Consider the following 16,137-nt stretch of genomic DNA (forward strand, 5'->3'; position numbering starts at 1 on the left):
TTGTCACCAAGACGTCCCCACGGGGGTCGCGCTCTCGCTGTCCCCTCCCCACGCATGTCCGCGCCAGGTCCAATGGGGTTTGGGGCGTGTGGGGCGTGTGGGGCGTGTGGGGTTTGTAGGGTTCCTGTGGGGTGCAGGGCAGGGGATCCACGCGCGGACACCCCCCACGCACCGGACTGTCCCCAAGCCAAGTGTCCCCCAGGCTGTTCCCCCACCCCCACGCGTGTCCCCTCTCCACTTACCTGTCATGGCGGGGCGCGGGGGTCCTTCCGTGGGGTCCCCACGGGGCGCGGCGGGGACTGGACCCACGCGGGAGCGCGGGGACACGGAGGTGACACCAGCACTCGGACACGCTCCTACGGGAGGGTCCCGCTGGCGATGTCACGACAGGGTCACCGTGACACGCGACAGCGCTCACCCACGCGGCGTGACACGCTCAGGGCCGCTGCCACGCGCCGCGACTCGCTGCCACCACCGCTGTCACACTCGCGGCCACTCTCGGTGACACTCTCCCACGGCCACTCCGTGTCCCCGCTGCCACCAGCACGCTCGGAGAGGACACGCTCCCGGTGCCACCTGCGCTGCCACGGCCACGCTGCCGCGCGCCGTGACTGTCCCCACTCGCGGTGACACTCCCGCCTCTCTCACTCTCACGCCCCCCCCTCACTTTGTCCCCTCCCCGCCGCGTCCCACCCCCCGGTCACAGCCGCGTCCCCCCGGCGCCACCCGCGTGGGGATGGGGGGGACACTCTCCGCGTGTCCCGGGTGGTGTCCCCGCGTGTCCGGGTGTCCCCGCGTGACGCCCGGCGCGCCGCCCGCCCCCTTTATACCCCGCGGGAGCCGCCGCCGCCGCCGCCGCCGCCGATGACACATCCTGAGTCACGGCTTTTCCATTCCCCCACGGCCCGGGGGGAGCGAACCCCCCACGGCGGCCCCCGGACACGCGGGACCCCCCCGGGACCCCCCCCGGACAGCGGGACCCCCCCCCCGGACAGAGAGGGACCCCCGCGCACCGGCGGAGGGGACGCGGGGGACACGGGGGGGACACGGGGGGGACACGGGGGGGACACGGGGGGAACGGGGATGAGGGGACGGGGATGAGGGGCTGGGGCGCACCTGGAGAGGGGGGACGGGGGGGTACCGGGACCGGACCATGACCGGGGGTACCGGGACCGGTTCCGAACCTGGGCTGGGGGGTACCGGGAGTGGGGTCATACCTGGACCGGTCCCGAACCTGGCCCGGGCCGTACCTGGAGCGGTCCGGGGGGTACCGGGAGTGGTTCCGAACCTGGACTGGGGGTACCGGGAGTGGGGAGGACCGGGATCGATCCCGAACCTGGACGGGGGGTACCGGGAGCGGTTCCGCACCTGGGATAGGGGGTACCGGGAGCGGGGCCGAACCTGGACCAGGGCGCACCTAGACCAGGGATACCGGGACTGCACCGGGACCGGTCCCGAACCTGGGCTGGAGGTACCGGGATCGATCCCGAACCTGGACCGGGAGCGCACCTGGACTGGTCCCACACCTGGACTGGGGATACCGGGACCGGACCCGAAGCTAGACTGGCGGTACCGGGACCGGGGTCACACCTGGATCGATCCCGAACCTGGCCCGGGCGGGCCCTGGAGCGGCCCGGGGGCACCGGGAGCGGTGCCGCACCTGGACCGGGTGGTACCGGGGGCGATCCGTCCCGGTTCCATCCCGCACCGGGACCGGTTCAGAAGCGGCACAGGGGGGGTTGAACGCGCACCGGGACCGGGGGGGTCCCGACCCGAACCGGGGGGTTCTAACTCGCACCGGGAGGTCCTGACCTGCACCGGGGGGGTCCCGATCCGAACCGGGGGCGGCTCGCCCCGGGACCCCCCCGGTCCCCCCGCTCTGACTCAGCCCCCCCGGTTCGCCCCGCGCGTCAGCACCGGGACCCCCCGTGGGGGGCGGGTGGGGGGAGAAACCCCTCCCCCCCCCGGGTTTTTCGGGGGGGGTACGGTCCCGGGGGGCGTGGCCACGGAGCGGGGGGGCGGGGCGGGGTTGGGGACATCCCCCTGAGCTTGAGGACACCCTGCGCGTGGGGAGGGGTCCCGGGGGGGTCCCCGCGGTTCGGGAAGGGCCGGGGAGGGGTTCGGGGGGGGCTCAAGGGGGCGGGGGGGCCCCGCTGGCGTCAGCGGAAACCCCGCGCGGCCGCAGGCCCCCCCCGGCCCCGCCGCGCTGCGTCAGCACCGCGACCCCACCGGACCCCCCCGGAGCCCCCGAATTCCCAGGAAAACCTCGCCGGGAAAAGCAGGGACCCCCCCCCGCTGACCCCTTGTCCCCCTCAAGGAGCTCCGCGGGGCCTTTTGGGGCGGGGGGGGACAATCGGTGGCCACCGCGGGTGGCCCCGGGGGGGAGGCAGGGGCCGGGCCGTGCGTCAGGCGGTGACGCGGGGCAGGATGTGGGGGGCGTGGGGGGCACGGGGGGGACACGGGGGGGACACGGGGGGGACACGGCGGGGTGGCAGCGTCCCCGGCATCGCCGGCGGGGCCGGGACGGGGGGGACACGCGGTGGTGGCAGCGGTGTGGGGTGACAACGCGCGTGTGGGGTGGCACTGGGGGTGTCACCGTCGCGTCCTGGCGGGGACTGTGGGGTGGCAGTGCCACTGTCACCATCGTGTCGCTGTCAGTGTCACCGCCGTGTCCTGAGGTGTCCACTGTGAAAGTGTCACTGTCACCATCGTGACACTGCCGCTGTCACTACTGGCACTGTCACTACTGTCACTGTCACCACGGGGGTTCCAGGGGGAATTTAGGGGGTTCTCCGTAGGGTTTGGGATACAGAGGGGACTTGGGGACAATTCTGGGGCTTCAGGGAGAGTTTTGGGGCCAGTTTGGGGTGTTTGCTGGGGGCTGAGGTCAATTTTGGGGCTTCTGGGGTTGGTTTGGGGCAGGTTTTGGGGTTCTGGGGGCGTTTTGGGGCCAGTTTGGATTTTGGGGGATGGGGGGGTTGAGGTCTATTTGGGGGCTCCAGGTGTCGGTTTTGGGAGCAATTTTGGGGTTTTGGGGCCGATTTTAGGGGGTGGGGGGGGCGCTTTAGGACCGCGGTGGAGCCGCTGAGAAGAAGGCGTGGCCACAGCAGGGGGCGTGGCCTCGAGGAGGGGGCGTGGCCATGGGAAGGGGCGTGTTAAGGCGGGGTGTGTTTAGCTCCGCCCCTGGGGGCGTGGCCAAACGAAGTTCGCGTTTTGATTGGCTGCTTCTCTTCCCGCCCAAATCCTGCCGGCCCCGCCCCTCCTCCCTCTTTCCGTTGCTCTGTCACGGCGAGGCGGGAAAGGCTCAGCCAATGGGAGCGCTGGGTGGGGCGGAGGGGGCGGGGCCTGGCTCTGAGGGAGGGGGGCACGGGGAGGGTCGTGAGGGGCCGGGGTCACCCTGAGGGGCCATGGAGGGGTCTGGGATCTCTTTGGGGGTTCTGGGGTCACCCTGAGGGGCCATGGAGGGGTCTGGGGTCTCTTTGGGGGTTCTGGGGTCACCCTGAGGCGCCATGGAAGGGTCTGGGATCTCTTTGGGGGTTCTGGGGTCACCCTGAGGGGCCATGGAGGGGTCTGGGGTCTCTTTGGGGGTTCTGGGGTCACCCTGAGGGGCCATGGAGGGGTCTGGGATCTCTTTGGGGGTTCTGGGGTCACCCTGAGGGGTCAGTGAGGGGTCTGGGGTCTCTTTGGGGGTTCTGGGGTCACCCAGAGGGGCCATGGAGGGGTCTGGGGTCTCTTTGGGGGTTCTGGGGTCACCCAGAGGGGCCATGGAGGGGTCTGGGGTCTCTTTGGGGGTTCTGGGGTCACCCTGAGGGGCCATGGAGGGGTCTGGGATCTCTTTGGGGGTTCTGGGGTCACCCAGAGGGGCCATGGAGGGGTCTGGGATCTCTTTGGGGGTTCTGGGGTCACCCTGAGGGGCCATGGAGGGGTCTGGGGTCTCTTTGGGGGTTCTGGGGTCACCCCGAGGGGCCATGGAGGGGTCTGGGATCTCTTTGGGGGTTCTGGGGTCACCCTGAGGCGCCATGGAGGGGTCTGGGGTCTCTTTGGGGGTTCTGGGGTCACCCTGAGGGGCCATGGAGGGGTCTGGGATCTCTTTGGGGGTTCTGGGGTCACCCCGAGGGGCCATGGAGGGGTCTGGGGTCTCTTTGGGGGTTTTGGGGTCACCCTGAGGCGCCATGGAGGGGTCTGGGATCTCTTTGGGGGTTCTGGGGTCACCCTGAGGGGCCATGGAGGGGTCTGGGGTCACCCTGAGGGGCCATGGAGGGGTCTGGGGTCTCTTTGGGGGTTCTGGGGTCACCCTGAGGGGCCATGGAGGGGTCTGGGGTCTCTTTGGGGGTTCTGGGGTCACCCTGAGGGGCCATGGAGGGGTCTGGGATCTCTTTGGGGGTTCTGGGGTCACCCTGAGGGGTCAGTGAGGGGTCTGGGGTTGTGGGGCACCCCTTCCCCTCCCCCCCATCCTGGTGCCTCCATCCCTTCCCCTCCCCCCGCCCTTCCCGGCCCCCCCCGATTTCCTGACCCGGCTCGGCCCTTCCTGCCCCCCCCCCCCGCCGGGAAACCGGGAATTGGGGAATTCTCCGGGAACTCGGGAATTCTTTGGAAATTCGGCACCGCCGAGGCCTCGGGGAGCCAGGAGCGGGGTGAGGGGCGGCTTTTTGGGGAGTCTTTGGGGGTAAAGGGTGGAAAAAAGGGGATTTGGGGGAAAAAGGGAGGGAAAAAGGGGATTTGGGGTGGGAAAAGAGGGATTAGGGAGGAAGGGTGGGAAATGGGGAGTTTGGGGGCTCGCGGGAGGAGTTTGAGGGGTCCTGGAGGACAAAAGGGTGGGGAAAAGGGATTTTGGGGGGAAAAAGGAGAAAAGGGAGGTTTTGTGGGGAAACAGGGGGTTGGAGGGTCCCGGCTGGGGTGTGAGGGGTCCTGGGGGAAGAAAAGGGGGTTTTGGGGGAAAAAGGGTGGGAAAAGGGGTGTTTAGGGGAAAAGGGGGGGTTGGCAGGTTGCGGAAGGAGTGTGAGGGGTCCTGGAGGAAAAAAGGGTGCAAAAAGGGAGATTCCGGCGGGGTAAAAGTTGGGATTTGTTGGTTCGGGGGGGTGTCCTTGGAACCTGGGGTCTCGGGAGGGATTTTTCCCAAAATCCCGGTTTCTTCTGCCCCGTTTCGCAGACGATGCTTCCCGAGGAGCGCAAGGAGGGCTCGCCCCGCTTCGGGAAGCTCCATTTCCCCGTGGGGCTCTGGATCAATTCCCCCAAAAAACGCCTGGCCAAGATGAGCCGCCGCTGGCCCAGCGCCGGCTCCGTCCGGTGTGACCCCAAAAATCCCCGGAATCCCCCCAAAATCCTCCCCTGCACCCCCAAATCCCCCCCCCCTCCCCAATCCACCTGTTTGGGGTTTCTCCCCCTCCTTTTCCCCCATTTCCCTCCTTTTTTTCCCCTATTTTCCCCCATTATTTCCCCCCCGCCCAAATCCCATCTTCCCCCCATTATTTCCCCCCCTAATTCCCATTTCCCCCCCCCAGATCCACCTCCTCGGACACGCCCAGCCGCGCCAGCGACCCCTCGGACCCCCGCCCCGCCGCCCCCGCGCCCCCCAAGCCCAAACCCCCCCGCCACAAGCGCCTGTCCCACCTCTTCCACCGCACCAGTGCCACCAGTACCACCAGTGCCACCAGTGCCGCCCCCCAGAGCGGCCGCTGGGCCAGCGAGAAGAAACTCGCCGAGCTCCACGACCCCTCGGGTGACATTTTAGTGTCCCCAAACCCCCAGCAACCCCCCAGCATCCTAAAAATCTTCGGGGGGGCCATTTCCAGGGGGGCCAACTACAAGAGCGTCCTGGCCACCCCCCGCTCCAGCGCCCGCCAGCTCGTCCGCGAGGCGCTCGAGCGTTACGGGCTCAATCCCGACGATTTCGGGCAATTCGCGCTCTGCGACGTCGTGGGGCGACCCGGAGGTGGCACTGCCACCAGCGCGGGGGGGTGGCAGGGCGAGCACCTGCGCGAGGTGGGCGACTGGGAGCGGCCGCTGGTGCTGCAGGAGCTGTGGAAGCCCAAGGCCGGGTGGTCGCGGCGCTTCGAGATCCGCCGCAGGCAGGAGCTGGACAGAGCTGGGGACACCGGCGACGATGGAGACACCGCGGGTGAGTGGGGACAGTCCCCAAAGCGGCGCCCTGGGGGTGGCAGAGAGGCTGGCGACAACCCTGGAGCGGCGGGAGTGGAACCTTGGGGTGGTCCCCAGCCCCGGAGCCGCGGGAGTGCCCCCGCAGACCCTCGGCAATGTCCCCTGGGTGGGCGACCCCGATATTGTCCCCCCCCAGACCCCTGGGAATGTCCCCTGCCCGTTATTGTTCCCCCCCCCCAGACCTCCCGAAATGTCCCCTGGGGATGGCGGTGCCACCCCCTTAGCCACCCCAAACCCCCTCCCCACATTCCCACGCTGCCACCACCGCACGCCCCCCTCCCCAAACGCCACCAACGCCACCACCCCTGTCCCCTTTTTTGTCCCTTTGTGTCCCCCCCCAGGGCTGCCCCCACAACCCCGCCGCCTCCACCGGAACCGTTCCCGAGCGGCCTCGGGGGGTCCCGCGCCCCCTGCCCCCCGCGACCCCCGGGACCCCCCCCCGGCCATGCGCCGCAGCATCAGCGACATGAACCTGAGCACGCGACGGCGACAGCGCAAGGCCCTGAGCCTGGCGGGGGGGGGAGGGGACAGCACCGGGACCCCACCCGCGGGACCCCCGGGACCCTCGGGGACGCCCCCGGACACCGGGACCCCCCCCGGGGACGGGAGTCCCAGCCTGGAGCTGCTGTCGCAGTGTCTGATCCAGCCCCCCCGGGACCGCCCCTATTTCCTGCTGCTGCGGGGTTATGGGAAAGAGGTGAGGAAAAAAACCCAAAAATGACCCCAAAAGTGACCCAAAAAATGACCCATTAAAATCCCGGCGAAATCACCCTAAACCCCCTTTTTTCCCCTCCCAGGACTTCGTCCTCTACATCATGACCCGACCCCAACACATCTTCGGCCGCCCCGAAAAACCGGGACTGGGGGGGAACCCCGAAACCCCTCCCGCGACCACAGAAAACCCCGAAACGCCACAAAAATCGGATTTGGGGCCGTTCTCGGTGGTCGACACCTTCCTGAGCGCCCCCGACATCCTCCCCCGCCACTGTCTCGTGCAGGCGACCCCCGGCTGGGGAGGGAGCGACCCCAATGGGGACCCCCCCTCTGCCACCGTGCGACCTTTTAGGGGCGCTGCCGCCACCCTAAACGGGTCCCCCTTGCTCCGCAGAGCCGCCCTAAATCCCGGCGACCTTTTAGGGTTGGGGGAGCACATCCTGCTCCTCTACAAAGACCCCCGAATTGGGGAGGGGTCGCGACCCCCGTGGATGCCCCCTCCCCGCGCGTCCCTTGGCGTTTTGGGGGTTTTGGGGTGCGCAGGGTGCGGGAGGAGCCCCCAAGAGAGGCGGGACGTGCTTAGGGTGGCGTTGGAAACCCCAAAAGCCGAGCTCCGCTACCGACCCCAAGACGAGGGGACGCTGCTCAGGGAAATCCTAAACGTGGATTTGGGGGGGGATTTAGGGGAGGGGTCCACGGGGGGAGATTTGAGGGATTCCGGGGGGGATTTGGGGGATTCCGGGGAGGATTTAGGGGGTCTGGCCCCCGCGTTCCTTTTGGGGTTGTGCCTGGAACACGCGGCTCGAGAGTTCCCGGCGGGGCATTTCCCGGAGCTGCTGGGGAGAGTGGCCGGGATGCTGCGGGAGACGGTCTGGGTGAGTGAGGGGACATTTGGGGACGTTTGGGGACATCGGGGGGGTTTGGGGGGAAAGGGGGGAATTGGGGGATTTTTGGGATATTTGGAATATGGGGAGAGTGGCTGGGATGCTGCGGGAGACGGTCTGGGTGAGCAGTTGAGGACATTTGGGGACATTGGGGATACTGGGGCCATACTGGGACTGAACTGGGAGGGATGCTGGGACCATTCTGGGGCCATTCTGGGGCGCTGAGGGGTCTCTGGGTCTCTCCTGGCAGGAGAAGATCAAGGAAATAGGGGACCGGCAGCCAGAGAGGTGAGAGACCCCAAAACCTCCCCAAAACTAAAAAAAAAAAAAACCCAGAGGGGGGTATTGGGGGTCTCTGAGAGGTTTTTTGGGGTTTTAAGGGGAGGTTTTGGGATCTCTGGGGGTTTGGGGGGTCTTTGGGGAGGGTTGGGGGGTTTTGGGGTCTCTGGGAGGGTTTTGGGGGTCTCTGGGGCGGTTGGGGGTTTTTGGGGTCTCTTGGAGGGTTTTGAGGGGGTGTCTGGGGTTTTTGGGGGGGTTTTGGGGTCTCTCACCTCTCCAGCTGGTTTGGAGCTGATTTTGGGGTCCCCCCCAGCCCCCCGGACGGGGATCCCCCCCCTGCCCTGGACCTGGCCGGGGTCACCTCGGACCTGCGGCCGCTCCTGCTCTGGTTGGCCAACGCCGTGGAGCTGCTGAACCTGGCCCAGGGCCACGTGCTGGCCATGGAGAGGGAGCTGGACATCGAAGGTGGCACTGGGATGGACTGGGATGGACTGGGAGGGCTCCTGGGGCCAAACTGGGGTCAAACTGGGTGAATTTTTGGGCAGTTCCCATGGGATTTAGGGTTTCATCCCCGATTTTGGGGGTTGATCCCGCATTTTGGGGTGAATCCTATGGGATTTAGGGCCGTGCCCGGAGCTGGAGCGGGACCTGGAGAGTTGTGATGAGGCTTTGGGGGTGCTGGATGAGGTCATCATGTCCACGTTCCAGCAGAGCGTCTATTACCTGACCAAGGTGACCCCAAAACCCACCTGGGCACCCCAAAATTCACCTGGGTACTCCAAAATTCACCTGGGTACACTTCCAAACCCCTTTAAATCCCCCAAACCCCCCAAATCCCTCCCAAACCTCCCCAAACCCACTTAGTGACCCCTTAAACCCCTCTGAGACGCCTAAAATCCTCCCCAGTTCCTCCCAAATCACCCCAAACCCTTCCGAGAGCTCCCAAATCACCCCAAAGCCCCTAAAATCCCCCCAAATACCCCCCCAACCCCTTTACAACTCCCCCAAACCAACCCAAATCCCCTCTAATCCCACTCAAATCCCCCCAAACGCCTCTGATAGCTCCCAAATCCCCCCCCCCCCGACCTCTCTCTAACCCCAAACCCTTTCCCCCAGACCCTCTACTCGGCCCTGCCGGCCCTGCTGGACACCAACCCCTTTGTGGGGCCGGGGGAGCCGCGGGCGGGGCCGGATTTGGGGGGGGTCCCCGAGGGGCTGCGGCCGCCCCTGGCCGTGTTCGGGGCCGTGCTGGCGCTCACCCGGGACTGTCACCTGCACCCCGACCTGGTGTCCCAAACCTTCGGGTACCTGTTCTTCTTCTGCAACGCCTCGCTCTTCAATGCCCTCATGGAGAAAGGTGCGGGATTTGGGGGATTTTTGAGGGGTTTAGAGGGGATTTTGGGGGGGGGGGGGGTAGGGATTTGGGGGAGATCTGGGGGGAATTTGGGGGGGATTTTCGAGGGTTTGGGGGAGTTATAAAGGGATTTGGGGGGATTTAGGGAGGTTTAGGGGGATTTGGGGTGGTTTGGGGGAGTCGTAAAGGGGTTTAGGAGGGATTTGGGGGGATTTAGGGAAGGATTTGGGGTGGGTGTGATTTTGGGGGGTTTGGGGGGATTTGAGTGGGATAATCACCAATAAATCCCAAAAAAATCCTAAAAAAAAATATCCCAAAAAAATCCGAAAAAAATCTGAAAAAAATCCCCCAACCCCCAAACCATTCCCGATTTCCCCCAAACCCCGCAGGCAGCGCCGGCCCCTTTTTCCAGTGGTGGGTGGGGGTCCGGCTCCGCACCAATCTGGACCTGGTGCTGGACGGGCTGGGGGCGCTCGGGCTCGGGGACATCGCCGGCGACTTCTTCAGGAAGCTCTCGGCCACCGCCAACCTCCTGTGCACCCCCAGAGGCTGCCTCGAGCAGGTGGGGACACCTGGGGACAGCTGGGGGGGTGGGACACACCTGGGGACAGCTGAAAAGGCATGGGGACACACCTGGGACACACCTGGGACACACCTGGGGACACACCTTGGGCACACCTGGGGCACACCTTGGGCACACCTTGGGCACACCTGGGGCACACCTGGGGACACACCTGGGGACACACCTGGGGACACCTGGGGCACACCTGGGACACACCTGGGACACACCTGGGACACACCTGGGGACACACCTGGGACACACCTGGGGACACACCTTGGGCACACCTGGGGCACACCTGGGGCCACACCTGGGGCCACACCTGGGGCCACACCTGGGGCCACACCTGGGACACACCTGGGACACACCTGGGGCACACCTGGGGCACACCTGGGGCACACCTGGGACACACCTGGGACACACCTGGGACACACCTGGGGACACCTCGGCGTTGCGACACCGGCGGGGTCAGCCCCCCGCGGGTGGCTCGGTGCCGGGCAGGGCTGTCCGAGCCGCGTGCCCTCCATGTCCTGCCATGTCCCCGATGTCCCCGCCGTGTCCCCAAGGCCACCTGGTCGCGGCTCCGCGCGGAGTTCCCGGCGCTGTCGCCGGCGCAGCTGCACCACGTACTCCGCCACTACCGCCTGGGGCGGGGCCGCGCCCCTCCCCCCGCCTGGAGCCCCCCCCCCGAGGAGAGCGCCGAGGCCACCGACGGTGCGTGACCCCCCCGGCCCCCCCCCCTCACCTCTGTGTCCCCCTCGGTGTCCCCAATGTCCCCAATGGATCCCGGGCGCGGCGCCTTTAAGAGCGTCTCAAGCCACGCCCCCTCCCCTGACCCTCCCCGCAGACCCCCCCCGATGTCCCCCCCCGTGTCCCTCTGACTCCCCCGATGTCCCCAAGTGTCCCCTCGTGTCCCTCTGTCACCCCCCCGGTGTCCCCAATGTCTCCTCCAGGTGACAACTTTGAGCTTCCCAAGCCGCGCCCCCTTCTCTTGACCCCGCCCCCAGCTCCCCGGACCCCCCGATGTCCCCCAGACCCCCTGGGTGTCCCCCATGTCCCCCCAAACTCCCCAAATCCCCCTCCCAATGTCCCCAAATGTCCCCAATGTCCCCCCAGGTGACATTTTCGAGAGTTTCTCCGAGCACCCCCCGCTCCTGCTGCCCACACGGGGGTTCCGCCTGCGCCTGGGGGGGGTCCCGGTGGGGGCGGGGGGGCTCCTGCGCCCCCTCCTCAAAATCCGCCGCCGCCTCTGGGAGCTCGAGGGGGGAGGGGCGGATCCCTGAGACCCCCCCCCAAATTCCAAAAATTCCTAAAATACCCCCAAATCCGCCCCTGAGACCCCCCCCAACTCCCCAAGTTCCCCCCCCAATCCCTCAAAATCCCCGAAATCCCCACCTGCCCCCCCCCAAATCCCCCCAAATTCCTAACATGCCCCCAATCCGCCCTGGGACGCCCCCCAAAATCCACCCGGGAGCCCCAAAAATCCCCCAAATTCTCTGGCACCCTCCCCCCCCCCCCCCCAAATTCCCCAAAGTCCTCCCTGGGACCCACCAAATCCCCCCAAAATCCCCCCGGAGGTTCGGGCGGTCCCCAATGTTGGGGAGGGGTCTCTGCGTGTGTCCTCCTCCCCCAAATAAAGGTGTGACGGTGACATCGATGTGCGACCCCCGGGGGGGGGCGTCTCGGGGGGTTTTGGGGGGTCCGGGGGGGGACTTGTGGGGCGGTTTTAGTGGCAGGAACCCCCCCAATTCCCCCCAGATTCCCCCAAGTCCCCCCGGGGCCCCTCCCCAAATCACCCGAGGCGCAGCGGGGGGGTCACGACTCCTTTATTTCGGGAGGATTTTGGTGATTTTGGGGCGCCCCTCGCCGGAAGCAGAACCTGAAGGAGGGGCCAGAGAGGGGGGCCGGGCTTAGGCAAACAAGACGTGCCCTCAAATGGGCGTGGTCTGATTGCCCGCCCCCCAAAATCCGCTCAGGACCCCCCAAAATCCCCTCAGCACCACCTAAAATCCTCCCAGGACTCCCCAAAATCCCCCCCTGAACCCCCAAAATCCCCCTCTGGACCCCCAAAATCCTTCCAGGACCCCCCAAAATCCCCCTCTGGACCCCCAAAATCCTTCCAGGACCCCCCAAAATTCCCCCTGGACCCCCAAAATCCACCCCCGCCTTACCAAGCGATGCCCACGGCCACCAGCACTGTCGCGATAGTCGTGACGGCGATGGCGGCGATAGCGGCCGGGGGAAGCCCCCCGGGAGGGGTCCCGGGGTGGGGCGAGGCCTCCCCGGGGACCCTCGGGCGGGGCAGAACTGCGGGAGGGGAGGGCGGCGTTAATTTTGGGGGGGTCCCAGGGGATTTTGGGATTTTTGGGGATATTTTGGGGGCCCCACGGGTACTTTGGGGGGGGGATATTTCGGAGGGTTTTGAGGTGATTTTGGGGGAGGGACCCCTGGGGGTAATTGTTGGGGTTATGGGCGGATGTTTGGGGAGGGGTCCCGGGGGTATTTAGGGGATATTTGGGGGGTCCTGCGGGTATTTTGGGGAGGGGTCGCGGTGCCCAACGGTGACGTTGAAGCGCAGCTCCGAGCCCAGCTGCCCCCGGGGGTATTTAGGGGATATCTGGGGGGTCCCGCGGGTATTTTGGGGAGGGGTCGCGGTGCCCACCGGTGACGTTGAAGCGCAGCTCCGAGCCCAGCTGCCCCCGGGGGCCGCGCATCTCGCACCGGTAGCGCCCGCCCGCCGCCGCCTCCTTCCACACCAGCACCGGGTCGGGGCCGCTCCGCAGGAGCCGCTCGGCGGGCGGAGCCCGCGGGACCCCCCCCCGAATTTGGGGAGGGGGCTCGGGGCGCTCCGGACCCGCCTCGGTGGGTGGCAGGCCCTGGTAGGGGGGGGAAAAAAAAGGGGTCGCGTTCGTTCGGATTTTGGGGGGGGGTTGAGGGGATTCTGGGGGTCCCGGCCGGAATTTGGGGAGGGGTCTCGGGGTTACCCGATAGAAGTTGTAGGTCTTGGCCCCGTGGGACCCCCCGTGCCAGGGCAGGGCGCAGTCCAGGACCAGATCCTGCCCCTCCTCCACCCACAGCTGCCTCTCTAGAGGGGGTGAAAAAGGGGTGAGACCCCTCCCCAAATTCCCCCCGAGACCCCCCAAAAATCCCTCCAGAACCCCAGAAAAATCCTCCCGAGACCTCCCCAAAATCCCCCCAGACCCCCCTCCAAAATCGCCCCCAAATCCCCAATAAAAACCGAATTAAACCCCAATTAAATCCCAAATAAACGCCAAATAAACCCAAATAAAACCCCCAAAAAAACCGAATAAAAAACCCCAATAAAAACCCAATTACTCCCAATAAATGACCCAATAAAACCCCAATCAAGCCCCAATCGAACCCCTACAAACGACCCCAAACCCCCCGTACCCCCGCAATCGACCCCCCTGTTGCAGGCGAAGTGGGTGAGGTTGCAGAAGATGCACTCGATCCACAGCACTTCCATCCGCCCTGGGGGAGGATTTTGGGGTTACCTGGGGTGCCGGACCCCAAAAATCCCCCAACCCCCCTCCCCCCACAAACCCCCGACCCCACTTACCGCATTTATTGGGGCAATAAACTGCGGAAAAAGGGAAAAATGGGGTTAAAAGGGAAGAGTTTGGGGTTTTGGGAGGGATTTGGGGCTCGGGGGGGTCCCGGGGGATTTTGGGGGGGTCCCAGTGGGGATTTGGGGGAGGAATTTGAGGGAGGAATTTGAGGGGGGGGTTCCAAGGGGGATTTTGGGGGGATTTAGGGGGAATTCGGGAGGGGTTTAAGGGGGGAATTTAGGGAAGGATTTTGGGGGTCCCAGGGGGGATTTGGGGAGGCATTTTTGGGGGATTTAGGGGGGGATTTTAGGGGTGTCCCGAGGGGATTTTGGGGGTCCCGGAGCCCACCTTGGCTCTGGAAGCGCCTCATGAGCCGCTCGAAGTCATCCTTGATCTCACGCATGGCCCAGAGCAGCTCCTGGTAAAGCTGCTGGTCTGGGGGAGGAATTGGGGGGATTTGGGGGGATTTTGAGGGGTCGAGGAGGGGTCCCCCCGAGGCTGGGATTAGGAATTAACGCCCCAATTAACGGCGTTGGGTCTGGAATCAATGAGACCAAAAAATCCCAATAAACCACCCCAAAAACCCCAATAAACCACCCCAAAAATCCCAATAAATGACCCACTAAATACCAATTAAACCCCAATAAAACCCCAATTAAACCCCCAAAATTACCCAATTAAATCCCAATTAAACCCCAACAAAAGCCCAATTAAATCCCAATTAAACCCCAATTAACCCCATTGGTTCCGGGGGGTTTTTGGAGTGGATTTTGGTGTCCCCCCCGTGGTTTTGTGGTCACCTTGGATGTCCTGGGCCATGACCCGGGCCAGTGTCCGGCGGAAATGGACCGAGGCCTCGTCCAGGGTCGCCTGGTCTGGGAGGATTTGGGAGGGTCAGGGGGGGTCCCCCAAAACCACAAAAGATCCCCCAAATCCCCCAGATCCCGCCCCAAAACCCCTTCCCAGCCCCCTCTTCTCCGCCCCTCCGGGTTTTGGGATGAATTTGGGGGGATTTGGGGTTGGTAACAGGGAAGGTTTGAGGTGGTTTGGGGGTTTTTTCGGGTTTTGGGATCCCGGAGAAATCTGGGGTTTTTTAAAGGGAATCCAAAGGAATTTAGAGAGGGGTCTGCACTGGCCGATGACCCCTATGAGGGTTTGGGATGGTTTAGGGGGTCCTGAGGGGGTTTTATGGGGTCCTGGAGGGGTTTGGGGGTAATTTTGGGGTTCCAGAGAAATTTAGGTTTTTTTTTGTTTTTTTTTTTTTAGGGGATTTAGCGGAATTAGGGGAGGGGTCTGCACTGACCGATGACCCCCATGAAGCTCTGGGGGTCCCTGGGCAGCCGCGCGAGCCCCAGGACCCCCCTGAGCACGAGGGTCCCGAGCCGCCCCCTCATCGCCGGCTCTTTGGGCATCGCCCGCGTCAGGAACGGCCCCAAAAGCTCCCCCAGGGCCGCCCCCGCCGCGGGGTCGCACAGGACGCACCCCGAGACCCCCCGGGGACCCCCGGGGACCCCCCCCGGGCCCCCTCCCCCCAAGAGCCACAGAGCCCCGAGCAGCGCCCAGAGCAGCGCCCGACGCATCCCGGAGCCAGCGGGGTTTGGGGTGCGGGGTTTGGGGTCTGGGGGCGGTTTGGGGTCGGTAACGGTCGGGGAAACCCCGGTAACGGTGATGGGGGGGGGGTTGGGGGGTCCTGGGGGGGATTTGGGGGGGGGTTGTGGGGTCCTGGGGGGGATTTGGGAGTCCTGGAGGTGGGGTGGGGGGATTCCAGGGGTGTTTAGGGGGTGTGGGAGGGGGTTTATGGGGTCCTGGCGGGGTTTGGGGTCGGTAACGGTCGGGGAAACCCCGGTAACGGTGATTGGGGGGGGGGGGGGTTGGGGGGTCCTGGGGGGAAATTGGGGGTCCTGGAGGAGATTCCAGGGGTGTTTAGGGGGTGTGGGAGGGGGTTTATGGAGTCCTGGAGGGGTTTGGGGTCGGTAACGGTTGGGGGAACCCCGACAAAGGTGATTTGGGGGGGGGTTGGGGGGTCCTGGGGGGTCCAGGGCGTGTGGGGAGGGATCTAGGAGGGGATTTGGGGTCGGGGGAGGATTTTGGGGGGTCCTGGGGAGGTTTCGGGGGTCTTGGAGGGGCTTGGGGGGGGTTGGGGCGGTTTGGGGTCTGTCACGGCCGGACCCCATCCGGTAACGGAGATTTTGGGGGGCACCGGCGGGGTTTGGGTTGATTTTGGGGGGTTCTGGACGGGATTGGGGGAAGTTTTGGGTGAATTTGGGGTGGATTTTGGGGTGTTTCGGATGGGTTTTGGGCGGTTTAGATTTTTGGGGTGAATTTTGGATGGTTTTGGGTGAATGGTGGGTGTTTTTGAGTGATTTTAGGTGGATATTGGGTGTGTTTGGGGCGGTTTGGGGGGGATTTGGGGCGATTTTTGGGTAAATTTCGGCGACTTTGGGGTCGATCCTGGCGCCCCCTCACGACAAGCCCCGCCCCCTCGCCCTCTGATTGGCCGGAGCTTAGCGGCGCCTCCCGATTGGCTGAGTCGGGGTGGGCGGGCGGTTCCTGCGCGCGGCGCCGGTTCCCATTGGCCGGCGGTGCTGTGGGCGGCTGTGATTGGCTGCGGGTGTGGGC

General features: G+C 65.5%; 1 protein-coding gene across 1 annotated transcript; it reads left to right on the forward strand.

Annotated features, from left to right (window-relative positions):
- The first annotated feature begins 4,558 nt into the window (after positions 1 to 4,558).
- On the forward strand, positions 4,559 to 11,234 carry RASIP1 (Ras interacting protein 1). Its single transcript, XM_082299834.1, has 12 exons — positions 4,559 to 4,634; positions 5,150 to 5,286; positions 5,502 to 6,118; positions 6,501 to 6,856; positions 6,957 to 7,748; positions 8,008 to 8,045; positions 8,350 to 8,501; positions 8,659 to 8,768; positions 9,153 to 9,393; positions 9,780 to 9,952; positions 10,516 to 10,663; positions 11,066 to 11,234. The coding sequence occupies exons 2-12, from the start codon at positions 5,153 to 5,155 to the stop codon at positions 11,230 to 11,232; spliced, it is 2,928 nt and encodes a 975-aa protein (XP_082155960.1). The 5' UTR covers positions 4,559 to 4,634; positions 5,150 to 5,152; the 3' UTR covers positions 11,233 to 11,234.
- Positions 11,235 to 16,137: the final 4,903 nt, after the last annotated feature.

Source organism: Coloeus monedula (assembly GCF_965178545.1).
Source record: "Coloeus monedula genome assembly, chromosome: 34".
Lineage (NCBI taxonomy): Eukaryota > Metazoa > Chordata > Aves > Passeriformes > Corvidae > Coloeus > Coloeus monedula.

What these genes read in the sequence shown, in the direction of transcription:
- RASIP1 (XM_082299834.1), top strand. Translation starts at nt 5,153, where the DNA reads ATGCTTCCCGAGGAGCGCAAGGAGGGCTCGCCCCGCTTCGGGAAGCTC. An exon ending in CCCAGCGCCGGCTCCGTCCG is followed by an intron (nt 5,287 to 5,501) that starts GTGTGACCCCAA and finishes TCCCCCCCCCAG; the next exon opens with ATCCACCTCCTCGGACACGC. An exon ending in CCAGAGGCTGCCTCGAGCAG is followed by an intron (nt 9,953 to 10,515) that starts GTGGGGACACCT and finishes CGTGTCCCCAAG; the next exon opens with GCCACCTGGTCGCGGCTCCG.